Consider the following 16,013-nt stretch of genomic DNA (forward strand, 5'->3'; position numbering starts at 1 on the left):
GGCTTTTCTAGTTTTTTTTTTTTTTTTTTTTTTCTTTAACTAGAAGTTAAAGATATGAGGACAATAAAGCTAGGGTGATATTTGGTATTGTATATGCACCACTCTTTGGACGGATGGATGTAACCGCACTTCTCAGTGAGTTCTCAAAGTGTGCTATCAAAGTCATCTATCTGAGTTCTTCTTTTGCTCTTCATGTGCTTCATTTGTGCAAATAGTGGTTCTCCGGCCTAGGTGTTGCCAGGGAGCACAGCAGGGGTTAAGGCTGAGAAGCCAAGGAGCACAGCAGGGCCTGAGGCTGAGAAGCCAGGGAGCACAGCAGGGGCTGAGGCTGAGTAACTAGGGAGCACAGCAAGGGCTGAGGCTGAGTAACTAGGGAGCACAGCAGGGGCTGAGGCTGAGTAACTAGGGAGCACAGCAAGGGCTGAGGCTGAGTAACTAGGGAGCACCACAGGGGCTGAGGCTGAGTAACTAGGGAGCACAGCAGGGGCTGAGGCTGGGGGTCTTTGTTTCTGGGCCTTAGAGCCTGTGAGTGCCCAGTAAAGAGATGTGACTCACATCTTCTCAAGGCAAACGTCAGAATGAAGCTCTGTTCGCCCTGTTTGAAAACTGGCAGGTATCATAATTATGTCAAATAAAGAGGGAATAGAAAATATACTTAAATATTTTCCTGAAAAATTTGAAATCTGTTTTAAAACCAGGGCTACATAATTTCATTGTTCGCAGGATATGTTTAACAAAAATGTCAAAATGCATAAAACTATCTTCCTTAATTTGAGTTTACCATTTTTTCTGTTTTATTTGTAATTCTGTATGATTTGAAGCATTGTATTGATGAGTTGGTTTTCGCCCGTGATATGGTTAACTCCTTTAAATGAGTAGTTAACCATGAAAAATACTATATCTCTAAGCTAGTTTTCACCTGCAAATGATGACATAAATTTTGTTTTTGATAACAAAACCAGGTTGATAGCATTATAAATCATAAAATCTTTTTAACATTTGGCCTGGACTTAGCCATCTTCCTTCAGAAAAGTTATGATGTCTTCCTAGTCAACATGAACCTGTTTTAGGAGTCCCTGCTATTGGTGCTGACTTCATCTCTTGGTCACAGGAAAACTCTTCCTTCATGATGATTTGCATGCTCTTACCCAATCTTAACTCTTTTGCATATAAGTTTTCTTGATAAAATATGCAATCATACTTCATTAAATATGAGTTTTGGGAAGTAGTTGCATCATCTATTAATTTTAGAGATACCTGTCTTTTGTCTTTTATTTCTATCTCCATTAATAACTATGCTGGTTAGGTTTTTTTTTTTTTTTTTGTCTGTCAACTTCAAGTAAGCTGTAGTCATTTGGAAAGAGGGAATCTCACTGAAGAATTGCCTCCATCACATTAGCCTGTAGGCAAGTCTGTGTGGATGTTTTCATGATTGAAGACTCTGGGCAGTGATCCTGGGTTGTCTAGGAAAGCAAACAGTCGCTCCAGTGCCACCTTGGAGTGGCAGACATCTGTCTCCTCTGTTCTGACTCATCCACAGTCAGTTCCGAGCCAGCACATTATCCTGAAGATGATGTAGAGTGCACAGTTCTTTAGTGGTCAGGTATCAGCATTTAAGGAGTGGGCTGAGAGAGTTCGCATCAGAGCAGAGCGAGTGAAGGCGAATGAGAAGTGTATGGGTCACGGATATGCGGGACAGAGAAAGCCTTGCTGAGCAGGTGGAGCGCCTGAACGAACAGCCGGAAGAGCCTTCCATCTGGGATAGAAGCTGAAACACAATTGCCAGTTCAAGTACAAAGTGTAAAATATAAAAGACAATACAGTGAAGTAGAAGGTCTTTAGGATTTCCAGTTTGGATGGTGTGGCTGGTCCTTTCCCTTGGGTTGACATTTGTCAATCTGATTGTGTCAGTAATTCAGCTTTCCCACTTAGAAGAGTTCCTTCCTGTGTAGGAGGTCAACCTTTAGCCAGATTTCCCCAGCATGAGCTCTTCCTTTTCATTGGTCACTTACCGCCTTGTCTCTGGTGCTTGGGGGCACACTGGGGACTTTTCTACTCTGACCCTGGGAGGAGTATGGAGGCCTGCCTGTCTGTATTTCCTTGTGTCTGAGTGATCTCCTCGTGGTGTGCTCTTCAGAAGACTGTAACAGTTTCTGCAGTCACTTTCCACAGTTCCTTGTAGCTTGCCAAGGCCGTGGTACAGTGTGCTGCCTTCCCAGGGCTTGTGGCCAGAGGACCTATGAGAACCTCAGCTTGCGAATTCTGTTTCATTCCCACAGTCTGCTAAGCTCTAGCTGTCTGTGCACACACGGGACCCTGGTTCAGTTTCTGACATTCTAACAGTCTCTCCACGCTCTGGAGCTCCCCGCAGACCCTTTCTACAGCTTTAAACTAAAGTCAGCTGGTTCTGCTGCTGATCCTCTCCCTCCCCGCTGTCAGGAGCAGGGAAGGCTGCTCACCTGGTGGTGCATGGCAGCACAGAGGGCCTGCGTTAGTGGGCTTCCTCTTCCTTTGTTCACCGGTGCCCTGTCTACCAGTGTTGTCCACACTCAGACCAGTCTTTGAGTTCTCACAAAGCGTCTGGAGTGCCCTCCTGAGATGTGCCCCACCAGTCCACAGTGCTGCTTAATTCAGTTACGTTGACACGATGGGCCATCGCATACCATAAAACAAATTTGATTTAACTTACATAATTGATGTAATTTTATAATGAAAAATCCCAGGTGTCTGTATAAACTTTATTTACCAGTTTTTTGTCTTTTGAGAAGCTAGATGCACTTCTCAAGACAGTTCTTAGCCATTCATGGAAAGTCCAGTTTTACCAGTCTTGACTACCCTATGTAAGATCCTTCTAAGTCTTTTCAATGTTCAATCCTATTACATTTTCATACCTACAGCCATATTCAATCTTCTCTTCATTTCCTGCAAATCATGAAAAGGTCTCTGGAGTGAATAATTTGACTTTAATAAGGGAGCATAATAAGAAGTGAATGATATTAATCCCAAGGCTGGTTGACTAAGGGCGCCACACGAGGGGGAGGTTCTGTTGTGGAGTGGGTCTAGTTTTCTCACGTCAGATCTACTAGGAATTGACTGCTTCTGGATCAGGTCCTCACCGGACCTCTGCAGAAGTGAAAGTGATACACTTGGTTTGGTTATAGTTACGTACATGGTAGCTGTTTAAGTTGATTTTCATTATACTGTAGTTGTATGAAGGATTGACATTTGTATGAATATTTTAAGTTTAGTATAGAATATTTATTAGTAATGTTAGTTTGTGAGATATTGGTTATATTGCCCCATTCAATTTCCTTTTCTATTCTTTTTAGACATAAATAAATTAATTACTAGGGCTTTAAAAATTCACTTATAAAATCCCCTATTTTATTTAGAATATTTAGCCTTCAATTTATTTTTTTAAAACTAAAAACTAAACTAGAAATTATATTTAGTTAACTTAGTCATATTTACTATGGCACCTAAAAGTAAAAATATGCAGCAAAAATTGTGATTAAAACATTGCTTTAAAGAGCAACAGAGTTTTGGTAGAAGAACAGTTTATCCTGGGCTGAGGCTGTAGCTTAGTAGTGTGTCCGCTACCACGTGGATGGCCTGCGTTCGGTCCCTAGCACTAGGAGCAAAACAAGACCAGATGGGCCAAGGTCTGTTTTCCTCCCCTCTGTGTGTAACACTGATTGGGATGTCCAGTTCTCGTTTATGGTGTAGCACTACATTTTTCCGTGTAATAAGCCTAATTTTCATGTCCATTATGTCTGACCACAAACATCTAGGTAGCAAGTGCTGCTCAGTACAGTGCACTGAGTTGTGCAAACTTATTTTTTTAGGATCAAAGAAGAACCCAAACCACAAGCGACACAGTAAGTACATGTGTGACGAGTGCAGTAGGCTGGACTCTGTCCTCTACCGTCCTCTGCTTCCTGCACCTCTGATGGTATTAGCGCCCACTAATACTGGACAGGCTGCAGCTGGTGTGTCCTCTGCTTTCCGACTCTCTGCTTGTAAGAGAGCTGCCTGCAGCTTCTTACTTCATCCACATAGTCACTGGATGTAGTTTTTTGCTGCCTGCTTGTGGATTAGCTAAGTGTTCAAACTTAATTTTCCTACTTCCTGATTGCCTGGTGATAATTGGAGCTAACATTTCCATTGGCTGTAGCTTTTGTGCCTATGTGTGTGTGTTTTCTTTTCAAAGTTATTTTGGGTAGAAAACATTGAATCTACATTGTTATTCTTTTGGTTTTTTTTCAGTCACATTATTTGCTTATTTAAACAGGTGGTTTCCCTTTAGTGGGATCACTGAACTGGTAAATAACGTTCTTCAGCCCCAGCAAAAACAACAAAATGAAAAGGAGCCCCAGACGTAAGTAAGCTGTTCTGTACAGACTAGATATCATCTGTGATACATAATACACTGAAGAGTACAAATTAAAATTCTTCCCTTGGAATGATGTGCCCTCAGAGATGGAAACTGTTAGGCTAAAGTTCAGTAGTTCTGCCGTTAGTTATTCTGTGGAAATCTAAAAGGAAAACGAGGATAACTTAGAGGCTAATGGAAAAAATAGGCAGTCCCCTCACTTAATATATAAGCCACATTTGCCCAGAAAAGATGTACTTCTCTAATAATGTCGAATAGTCTAGAGTGTCTCTAAGCAAAGCTACCAGAAGGCAGTGAGCGGCATTAACTCCTATGTTTGTTGTTTGCTCAAATAGTTTTGGACAAATTGTTTTAAATGGTTAAGCAGAATTGTTTTTGTAATAATTCTGAGAACCTAAGCATGACTAGATCATAATGCAGGTAACTAAACTTATTTGACCGCCAAATTGTGTTTTCGCTGAATATTTTATTAGACCATAAAACATAGTTTGGGAATATATATATTCTAGCAATGACTTAACATTAAAAACAAAGATTCCATTTCTTTTAGTTGATAATAGATTTTAAAACATTTTAAAGAAGGCGTTCACAGGTTATACTCTTACTAATTGCATAAGAGAAAAGTGAATAAGTCCCTTGAGTTTGCAGCCTATTGACCCAAATTTATTACAAGATCCTAACTACATGCAAGGGAGTCTATCATGTCTAACCATGGATGCAGGAAGAGCGGGAACCTCGAAATAATGAGGAATAGTAACCTCCACTGTTACTAGTTCATACTTGGTTTTCATTTATTTCTGATGGAAATTTGCCAAATGAATAGTTATTGCAGTAAGAATAACTTAGTTCAGTACTTTTCTACAAGATGTTGTAATGGCTTGGATTGGCCAAAAGTTAAGGTTCACATTGCAATGAAAATTCAAACCTAGATATGTGTTCAGAGAGGACTTCGCTGCCCACAGTGGTTTAGGAACCCTGTCCTCCTGTGTTGATAGAGTCTGTTCAGAGAGGACATTGCTGCCTACAGTGGTTTAGGAACCCTGTCCTGTGTTGGTGGTGCCTGTTTACCTTGTCTTTTCTTTGTTATATTCAAGAGCCATTGACTGTTTTTTTTTTCTCTAAAGATTATATAGTTTTGGAGGATTTTAAAGATTCTCCTGTTTCATCATGAGAGCGATTTTCAATTGCGCTTAATACTGCTTTCAATGTGTCCCATAAATCTGGGTATGTTGTGTGGTGATTTTTATTGAATTTTAGGAAGTCTTTAATTTCTTCCTTTATTTCTTCCTTGACCCATTGATGATTCAGGTGAGCATTGTTTAATTTCCATGTGTTTGTGAGCTTTCTGGAAGTAGTGTTGCTGTTGAATACCAATTTTTACCCATGGTGATCTGATAAGATAAATGCATATTTCCATTTTTTTTTTGTATCTGTAGAGGTTTGTTTTGTTGTCTAGTATGTGGTCAATTTTTGAGAAGGTTCTATGAGGTGCTGAGAAGAAGGTATATTCTTTTCTGTTTGGATGGAATATTCTATAGATGTCTGTTAAGTCCATTTGAGTCATAACATCTGTTTGTTCCCTTATTTCTCTGTTAATCTTCTATCTTACAGACCTGTCCAGTGGTAAGAGTGGAGTGTTGAAGTCTCTTGCTATTAGTGTGTGGGGTTTAATGTGTAATTTAAGCTTCAGAAGCATTTCTTTTACATATGAGGTTGCCCTTGTATTATGGGCATAGATGTTCAGTATTGAGATTTCTTCTTGATGGATTTTTCCTGTGACTAATATAAAATGTCCTTCTTTGTCTCTTTTGATTGATTTTAGTTTGAAGTCTATTTTGTTAGATATTAGGATAGCTATATCAGTTTTTTTCTTGGGTCTATTTGATTGGAAAATTTTTTCCCAACTCTTTACTCTGAGGTATTGTCTATCTTTGAGGTTGAGGTGTGTTTCTTGTATGCAGCAGAAGGATAGATTCTGATTTTGTATCCAATCTGTTAGCCTGTGTATCTTTATTGGTGAGTTGGGTCCATTTATATTAAGGGATATTAATGACCAGTGATTGCTATCTTCTATTAATTTAGTTTTGGTGATGTTATTTTGTGCATTTTCTTTGTGTGCAAATCTTTGGGATTTGCTGCTGTGAGATCATCTATGGTCCCTGCTTTTTTTTTTTTATGTAGCCAACTTCCTTGGGCTGGAGCTTTCCTTCTAGTGCTTTGTGTAGGGCTGGGTTTGTGGCTGGGTATTGGTCAAATCTGTTTCTGTCATGAAATATATTGTTTTGTCCTTATATGGTGATTGAAAATTTTGCTGGGTATAATTGTCTGGGCTGGCAGCTGTGCCCTCTTAATGTCTGCATAACACTGACCAGGACCTTCTGGCTTTCATTGTCGCCATTGAGAAGTCAGGTGTAATTCTGATAAGTCTGCCTTTACATTTTAGTTGGCCTATTTCCTTTGCAGCTCTTAATATTGTTTCTTTATTTTGTATGTTTAGTGTTTTGATTATAATGTGGTGAGGGGACTTTTTTTTTGATTCAGTCTATTTGGTGTTCTGTAAACCTCTTGTATCTTCATAGGCATATCTTTCTTTAGGTTGGAAATGTTTTATTCTATGATTTTGTTAAATAGAATTTTTGTGTCTTTGAGTTGAACTTCTCCTTCTTCTATCCCTATTATTCTTAGGTTTTGTCTTTTCATGGTGTCCCATATTTCCTGGATATTTTTTGTTAAGCTTTTGTTATATATTTAATGTTTTCTTTGACCAATGAGTCTATTTCCTCTATTGTATCTTCAGCGCTTGAGATTCTTTCTTCTGTCTCTTGTATTCTGCTGAGTATCTTTTTGCAATACCAGGGGTTGTTCAGGGATGCTCCCAGGGAGATTGCTTGCTTGGGTCTCTTTCTCCTGAGGTTGCTGCCTTGGGCCTGCTCTGGTAGAGGTCCTGCCTCAGGCCTACTCCCTCAGAGGTTTCAGATTTGTGCCGGGACCTGCAGATCTCTGGTTTTGTCCTACTCTCTTGGCAGTCCCAGACCCATGGTGAGATAGGGTTTATTTGTGTAACAACCCTGGCTGTCCTGGAACTCACTTTGTACACCAGGCTGATCTTGAACTCACGGAGATCCACTTGCCTCTGCCTAGCAGACATCATAAGAGGACTGACCTAGGAAATTACTTGTTTTTGTATTCTCTCATATAATACATCTTAACCTCAGTTTCCCCTCCTTTCTAAGCCCCCTCCCTCATCTACTCCTTTTTCTTTTCCCTTCAGGAAAGGACAGGCTTCCCTTGGAAGGGAATCAACTAAACATGGCATATGAAATTACATTAAGACTAGGCATCCTCTAACCTTGTATTAAGACTTGATGACCCAACCTACTAGGAGGAAAAAGTTCTCAAAAGCAGGCAAAAGAGTCAGAGACAGCCCCTGCTCCCACTTTTATGAGTTCCACAAGAAAATCAAGCTATACAACCATAACATATATGCAGAGGGAGTAGATCAGACCAATGGAGGCTCCTTGGTTGCCAGTTCAGTCTCTGTGAGTTCCTGTGAGCCCAAGTTCATTTATTCTTTGTTTTTTCTTGTGGTGTCCTTGACCCCTTGGGCTCCTAAAATCCTTCTTTGCCCTCTTCTGCAGTATTCACTGAGCTCCACCTAATGTTTGGCTGTGAGTCTCTACGTTGGTTTCTATTAGTTGCTAGATGAAGCCTCTCTGGCAATTATTCTAGGCTCCTGGGGAGGATAGCAGAATATCATTAGGAATCATTCCACTGACTTTTCCTTTCCCTGGTAGGGTCTGGTCCTGCAGGCAGTGTCAGGGGTGGCTTCCCTCCCATGGCATGAATCTCAAGCTTGACCAGTCATTGGCTGGCTACTCTCACAATTTTTATGCCACCTTTACCCCAGCACATCTTGTAGGAAGGACAAATTATAGGTTGATGGTTTTGCGCCTGGGTTTAGGTCCCAATCCCTCCACTGGGAAGTCTTTCCTGGTTATTGGAGGTGGCTGGTTCGGGCTCTGTATCTCCCAATACTAGGAGTTTTAGCTAGAGTCTTAGCATGTGGATTCCTGGGAGTTCCCATTACATCAGCTCTTACCAGAGATGCCCCCCAATTCCAGTTGTCTTTTCCAGTACTCTCCCTCCTCCACCCCTCACCCAATCCCTGCTGATCCTGGGAATCTCTTCAGTTTGGTTCTGTTTTGCTCCATATGGCCCAGGTCTTGAGACTCAGTGGTTGAGGGGTGCTGAAAGAAGGGGAGGACTGTGATGGGGAAACTAGTTCTGGGAATTCCTGTCGGAAATTCCCAGTGCAACTCTGGGCTTCCACTCCAATGCCTTCCAGATGGTGTGGTGCAGTGCAGAAGGCGCATGGTAGGCGCTGGCAGGGAAGGGATGACTCCGGGGCTCTTTTAAAGAGAGGTTGGCGTTGGGCTTCATGCAGTTGCTCTCTTGGGCCCAGTCTCAACATTAAAAAAAAAAAAATCACTTAAAAATTGTCTGTATTGTTAGCTTAAAATCAGTGGAATATCTGATTCACTGGAGATCATTTTGTAAAATATTTTCACAGTGACTTACTGATTTCTCTAATGTGATATTAAAAGTGAGATATATACTAATCTAGGAAATGACCCTGTGAATAGAATTGAAGATATTCTCTTCTAAGTTGCCTTTGTAGATTCTGCCTTTCTGTATTTTTGTTGTTTCCTTATATATGAGTTACTCAAAATGCAGTGTCTCAATCTCCTAGCTTTTCATCTGCTTTTAATACTTTGCATGTGAAAAACCCCAAATTAGAATTAATTTCGCAGTTGATGCCTACCATACTTATCTTTCCCAGGACAGGATGTTTACAAACTAAAGAATGTCCCTTTTTGTGCTAATACTGTTCACAATTAATCCCTGCTTTCTAGAACCAGCTTTTCTTACATCTGTTTCAATTGACTTTTAGCTTGTTTACATGACTGCCCAATATCAATACATCTGTGTGTCTTATTTTACTGTCGACAAGAACTAGCATATGTTCAAGTTTACATGTTTTGTTCCACCTAACAAAGATGTTACATGCACTGTACTTAACATTAATGCAAACATTCAGAATTTATTTATTTATTTGGTTTATTCGAGACAGGGTTTTTCTGTAGCTTTGGATCCTGTCCTGGAATTAGCTCTTGTAGACCAGGCTGGTCTCGAACTCACAGAGCTCCACCTGCCTCTGCCTCCCGAGTGCTGGGATTAAAGGCGTGCACCACCACCACCTTGCCTCAGTCAGTATTTATTGACAAGCTGATTATATATTGTTAGTTACTGGGATAAAATTGAGAGCAAAATTAAAATCCTTATGGATTCTTTTTTCATTACACAAGTAGGGGTAATGAGAACATCATGGAATGAACCAAAATTGCAGTTTTGATAAATGCAATATGTTATGATGCTTTGGAAAGATCTAATGGAGAGACTGACCTAGTCATTGCAGCTATGACATGTGTTCCTAAGGAAGGAATATGGAAGTGCCATAAAAACACTGGAAGTGGGTGTAGAAGGGACGTGTCATGGCTTTATTAGTTTTGTGGAATTGTTGGAAAACATTTTTTTACACTCCACCCCCCCATAACTACATATAGAACATGGAAATAGTTTGGTTGTTCTATAGTTCCTTTGGACAACTGAAGTCTATAGATGCTGTCTTAAAGGAATCAAAATGAACGAGGAAGGAAATAGTTTAAACTGAAATAGAGGTTACTCCATGGCCTTCTTGGTACTGTTTATAAATTAAACCACAAAATTTGAGATAAGATATTAGTGGTAAAACCATTGTTTTTTTATTTTTACTTTTGAGGAATAGCAATAATAGGAGCACTATGTGAGTAGGAAGACTCAATATTCTAACAATGCCACTTATCCTAAAACTAACCTAGAAATATAATGCAGTGCCAGTATCAATCTCCCGATGATTTTCAAGAAAATAGATAAAAACCTCGCAGTGTTTTATGGGAGTGAAATGTCTTGCCAGTAGTAAAATCTTCTCAACAGAGAAAGAGACCAGACTATTTTTAACCAGATTTAAAAAAAAAAGTAAAAAAAACTGGATGTCTTCTGTTGTAATAGGGGCGGCGGGGCTGCGGCCCCGGCACCCGGCCGCCCACACGGCTAGCTTTATGCCCCGAAATAATTACACGGAAACTGTATTCTTTTAAACACTGCCTGGCCCATTAGTTCCAGCTTCTTATTGGCTAGCTCTTACATATTGATCTAACCCATTTCTAATAATCTGTGTAGCCCACGAGGTGGCTTACCAGGGAAGATCTTAACCTGCGGCTGTGTCGGGTGGGAGAATCATGGCGACTGACCTGACTCAGCTTCTTACTCCCAGCATTCTGTTCTGTTTACTCCACCCACTTAAGGGTTGGCCTATCAAATGGGCCTAGGCAGTTTCTTTATTAATTAACCAATGAAAGCAACAGATTAGAAAGAAATCACTCCCACATCATTTCCCCTTTTTCTGTTTAAACAAAAAAGAAGGCTTTCATTTTAACATAGTAAAATTACATATAGCAAAACAGTTATCAAGCAAGAATTACAGTTACAATATTTATATCTATTTTATCTTTTATCATAACTAAGGAAAACTATAACTATCCATTCTTCAACTCCATCAAAGACTCCAGAAGGATATAATATTACCTAAGCAAATAAGAAATCCAAACTCTAGAAATGACAGAGACATCTCGCTGCCTGGACAGTCACCCAAAGTTCCTCTGTACCATTGGGGCATTCATCTTTGGCCTACAGGCCCATAGTATCCAGCAGACACCTCCACGAAGCAGGAAATTCCAAAGACAGTTCAGTCACTATCTGCTGTGTCCTGCAGAATGTCTTGCAGACTCTTTCATGAATCAGGAACCCTGAAAGACAAGGCAAGTTCAGCAGTCCTCTTTCTGCGGGTTCTTTGTGTCCAGTTTATGCATCAGTCCAGGCAAGAGCAGTTTCTTGCCCAAATGGCTTATCAATTATGTTGCTTTCATTGGTTAATTAATAAATAAACTGTCTTCAGTTGTTTTCCTACGTCTAGCAAGGAACTCTGAGTTTTTATTTTGAACTACAATATATTATGTGAAGAAAAGTGTTATTTTTTATTGTTTCTATAACACAGTACTAGGCAGAAACAACCAAAGGAAGGAAGTGTTTATTTTGGTTCCTGGTTTCAGAAGGGTTAGTCCTTGGTTGCTTGGCTGTATCCAGCCTTGGGCAGGCATGACAGTGAGGGGATACTGCAGTGGTTACATACCTCATGCAGGCAGATGGCTTGGTGTGGGTCTTGCGGGAGAAGGACAGAGAGGAGGGAAGGAGGATGGGGTCAGAAAGAGGATACCCTGAATCCAGTGGTTCTCCACCTTCCTAACGCTGTGATGCTTTAATATAGTTCCTCATGTGTGGTCACCCCAACCATAACATTATTTTGTTGTTACTTCATAACAACTGTTATGAATTGTAATGTAAATATCTGATACGCGATCCCCAAAGGTGTCAAACCCACAGGTTGAGAACCACTGCTTTAGGATCTACTCCTAATGGCCAACATCCTTCAGCTAGGTCCTACCTTCCAACATTTTGATAACCTCCACAAATTTCCTCAGCTAAGGACAGAGCATGCAGTGCAAGCTCCTTCTGGGGCAATTCTTCATATCTCAACCATAGCATAAATACATCTAAACCCTACCTCAAAATATCAATCAATAATGCATATCTGTATCTATAGAGATTATATGATGAGGAAAAGGGAGAAAATAATTTAATGTCAGTCTAGAAATACGGCAAGGTGTGACTTCACTATCGAAAATGAAGTTTTAAAGAGCAAGCTTGCCACAGATGCCTTTTAATGTAGTGGTGTGAATTATTGGTTCGTGGAGAGCCTGAAAAACCAGTAAAACTCAGAGCCTGGGGACAAGATTTTCAGGAATAGCCATAAACACGAATTTATTGACTCTGTTAATTTACAGAGAATAACATTTCCTTTAGGAAATACTGAATTTGATGAGTTCTCTGGTCATGAATATTGATATAGAACATATGTGAACCTTGAATTAGAAAGCTTTTATGAAACAGTAGAAATATCAACACTTCAGAATTCATGCAGTACTTTAAATAGAATGTCGTATCCTTTACAATATATTTGTCCCAGGAATTTGCTAAACATGGGTTGTGCATGAAGTTTTAGTGGAATACATGCAAGCTCATTTTTTACACATTGTTCATGGTTACTGTCATGCCTCAGCAACGACTTGTTCTGACAATGAACGTGTGGCCATGGTGCCCAAAATATTATGCAGCCCTCCGCAGGGTGTGGTGACCTCTTGTCTGCCTTTCTAGAAATTGTGTATTGGAATTTACCTATTTAAGTTCCGTTGGACCTTTCATTGCCTTGCAAGTTTGGTTTTGACGGTGTTGTTCTGGAGTAGCAGTGAAATACAGTGCAGTGGCCATCATGTAAGTATGGAGCTTAATATATGACAGGCTGATTGCACAAATTAGTGGAAGAGAGATTAACTACTTAATAAATGATGATGGTGAAATAGAATATATAAATAACATTGAGATTAAATCTCCATATCACATCACATATAAAAATAAACTGCAGATCGATTAAAAGTTTAGCTGTGAGAGGTAAAATTATAAGGCTATTTATGAGGGACTGGGGGATTTTTTATAACGCAGACATACATAAACCATTTATATGCACATACATTTATATGTGTGCACACACATGCCCACACACACATACATGCACATACATGCCTACACACACACACACACACACACACACACACACACACACACACACACAGCCAGCAGTTAAATCACAATGATGAAGGAAGAAATTGATGTATTGACTACTTCAAAGTAAGCAATTAGCCCTAAGACTTGGAGAAGATTTTGCTGTTTAAATTTATGTAAGTTATCTCTGATACTCCTTCAAACCAAGAAGAAAACCATAGAAAGGCAAATCCATAGTATTTGGTAGAAGCTATGAATAAGCAGTTGAAATGAGTGGCGGTGCATTTGAGTGAGCTTCATCAGAAACAGAAAGTGTGATGGTCTTTGGGCCTCGTTGAATAGACTTTGATGTTCTCAGTGCTGTGGTTCAGGTCTGATTTCAGGTTGGGGATTCTTTCTTCTCTTAGGCAAGATAGCGCACAGCTCAGTCTTCCCACTTGGGAGTCTGTGCAGGAAGATCTTGAGTGCTAGGCCAGCCTGGGTTACCAGGTGATGGAGCAGATAGGTAGCTAGATAGATGACACAGAGATAGAGGACGAGAGAGAAACATGACTCAAAGGTAGAAAGAACATGTAATGATTCATCGCGGTGCGTGTAAAGGAATAAAAAAGGCAGGATAGCTTTAGAAGGAGACAAAGGAAATAATGTCAAACCCGGGGCTAGAAGTGTGGACTTTTCCCTTGTACAGTCATATGTCACTTCACAGTGGGGTTCTGTTATGAGAAATGTGTGAGTCGATGACTTCATCACTCTACAGATATCATGGCAGTAAATTATACAATTTACTTTTCTGCTGTGTACCTAGGCTGGATCACAGTTGGTGGAGCTCCTGTTACATGCAGCTCCCGCTGACTGAAGCACAAGCATTTGACACATGGCTGCACATTCAATACTTTGTAGGTCATTATAAGAGTTCTTTATAGCATTGGACGATGAGTTAACAGTGAACATACTCTTTAATTTTCACATCTTTGTCAATTTTCTACAATCTTTTATATTGTTTTGTGTTTCATATCTTATAACCGAAACAAACATTTTGGTGTGGTTCCGGTTTTCTTACTTTGCTGAAACTTTTTGTAGCTCGCCCTGTGGCTTATCCTGGAGTGTTGTGTGTGCGTGCTCTTGAGATGAATGTGTCTTCTGCTATCTTGAGATGAATGTGTCTTCTGCTGTCTTGAGATGAATGTGTCTTCTGCTATTTTGGGATAGAAAAAATACTTATTTTTGTCCCCTCTGACTTAAAGTGCATTTCAAGACTTTTATTTCCATATTGATTTTCTGTTTATATGCTCTGAAAATTGTGGACAATGAGCCAATGGAGCCCATCTGTTTTTTACTTTTTCATTAGTAATTTCCTAATATTGACCGTATGTATTTTGCTGTTTCAGCGTTGGGTATATACATATTTGGAATTCATATATGTTGTTGATGAATTTATTATAACAGAAGAACTTTCTTTGAATCTCTTTACAGTTTTTGGTATAGTAGTTTGTTTTATCTGGTATAAGGTAACCATCAGTCTCCATGTCCTTAGTGGTGAATGAGTCTTACAGGCAGCCTGAAGTTGAGTTTGGTCTTTTTCTTGTAGGGCAATCTTTCATTTTTTTGGTAAGAGGCTTTTATCTGTTATATACAGGATACCCAGCGGTAGATAAGGAGTGGTAATTGTGACTTGATTTTATTCTAATCGTTTTGTGGATTTTTCCCTTTAACTTTGAAATCGTCATACACAGGAGCATGTCTCCTTATGACATTTCATCCTTGCTTAGTTTGATCTAGTTGCCTTCAGAGTTTTATTTTTTTCTCCCAGCACCCCCCCCCCCCCCCCCCTTTTTTTTTTGGTTCTGGGAGTGTAGAGAGAGAGAGAGAGAGAGAGAGAGAGAGAGAGAGAGAGAGAGAGAGAGAGAGAGGAAGGAGTGGGGTGGATGAATGAATGAGGATTTGGTGTTTATTTTACAAGGGCTTCTCTTAGGTGGTTCTTCTCTTAGTGCCCTTTTATTACTACTTTTGTCAAATTCCTTCTCCTTATCTCTTTCATTGTTTATTTCTGGGGCTTTTTATTTCACCTGCTACATTAACTAAAATCTTAGTTGTTTCTCTTCTCTTGCCCTCTGTCAGTTTTCTTTTGTATAGTTTTTTTTTTTATCAATTCTTTTTCTAGCTTACTGTCTTCTCATGAAGGACTTCTTCATCTTCGATAGCATATCTTTTATTCTAGAATTTTGATCTGGTTCATCATTACTATTTTCTGTTCTAATTCCCCATTTGTTCACAGATGATGTCCACCTTTTCTATGTACTTCTTATTTTAATAATTTTTAAACATTTTAGTTAAAATATGATTATATCATTCCTTCTCTCTCCATCCCACTTGTCCTATGCTTTATCCTTACTCCCTTCCAAATGTAACTATTCCCAAGTCATGTTTCTTATGACAGAGTACTGACTTGTTGTTTCTGTCTCTTTGCGCTGTATCTTTGAATTGTATTCACACCTTGACGTGGAACACCCTTCCCAGCAGACGGTTGTATTCACACCTCGATGTGGAACACCCTTCCCATCAGACGGTTGTATTCACACCTTGATGTGGAACATCCTTCCCATCAGACTGTTGGTGTTGAGAATTGAAACATTAAGGAAACCAAGAATTCCGCTAAGTTTGGATTTTGATGTCACCATCATTGTCCTTAGTGCAGCATAGTCATAAATCTCTTCAGAGGATGTGAGCTGCTTCTGCACTCCCTTATAATGGATGCTGGGGCACTAGAAGCTGCTATCCTCACCCTCCGCCCATGGGAGGGCTACACTTATCTTTCCCATGAACTTGAGTCTTTGGATGTAGTCAA

At 39.8% G+C, this 16,013-nt stretch overlaps 1 protein-coding gene across 12 annotated transcripts in view; it reads left to right on the plus strand.

The window, feature by feature from the left end:
- The window catches only part of Rims2 (regulating synaptic membrane exocytosis 2), a 373,273-nt gene that overhangs the window by 52,268 nt on the left and 304,992 nt on the right, over positions 1-16,013 (plus strand). For 6 of the 12 annotated variants that reach the window (XM_050162839.1, XM_050162873.1, XM_050162803.1 and 3 more), the window contains exon 2: positions 4,292-4,378. The exons of 4 other annotated variants lie outside the window; for them this stretch is intronic. In XM_050162839.1, coding sequence (XP_050018796.1) covers positions 4,292-4,378 — 87 coding nt within the window. Of the gene's footprint in view, positions 1-3,845; positions 3,879-4,291; positions 4,379-16,013 lie in introns of all 12 variants that reach the window. 2 more of the 12 variants (XM_050162885.1, XM_050162890.1) reach the window with 1 other exon arrangement.

This window comes from Alexandromys fortis, unplaced genomic scaffold (assembly GCF_014885135.2).
Source record: "Alexandromys fortis isolate MF-2015 unplaced genomic scaffold, M_Fortis_MF-2015_v1.1 scaffold_17, whole genome shotgun sequence".
Lineage (NCBI taxonomy): Eukaryota > Metazoa > Chordata > Mammalia > Rodentia > Cricetidae > Alexandromys > Alexandromys fortis.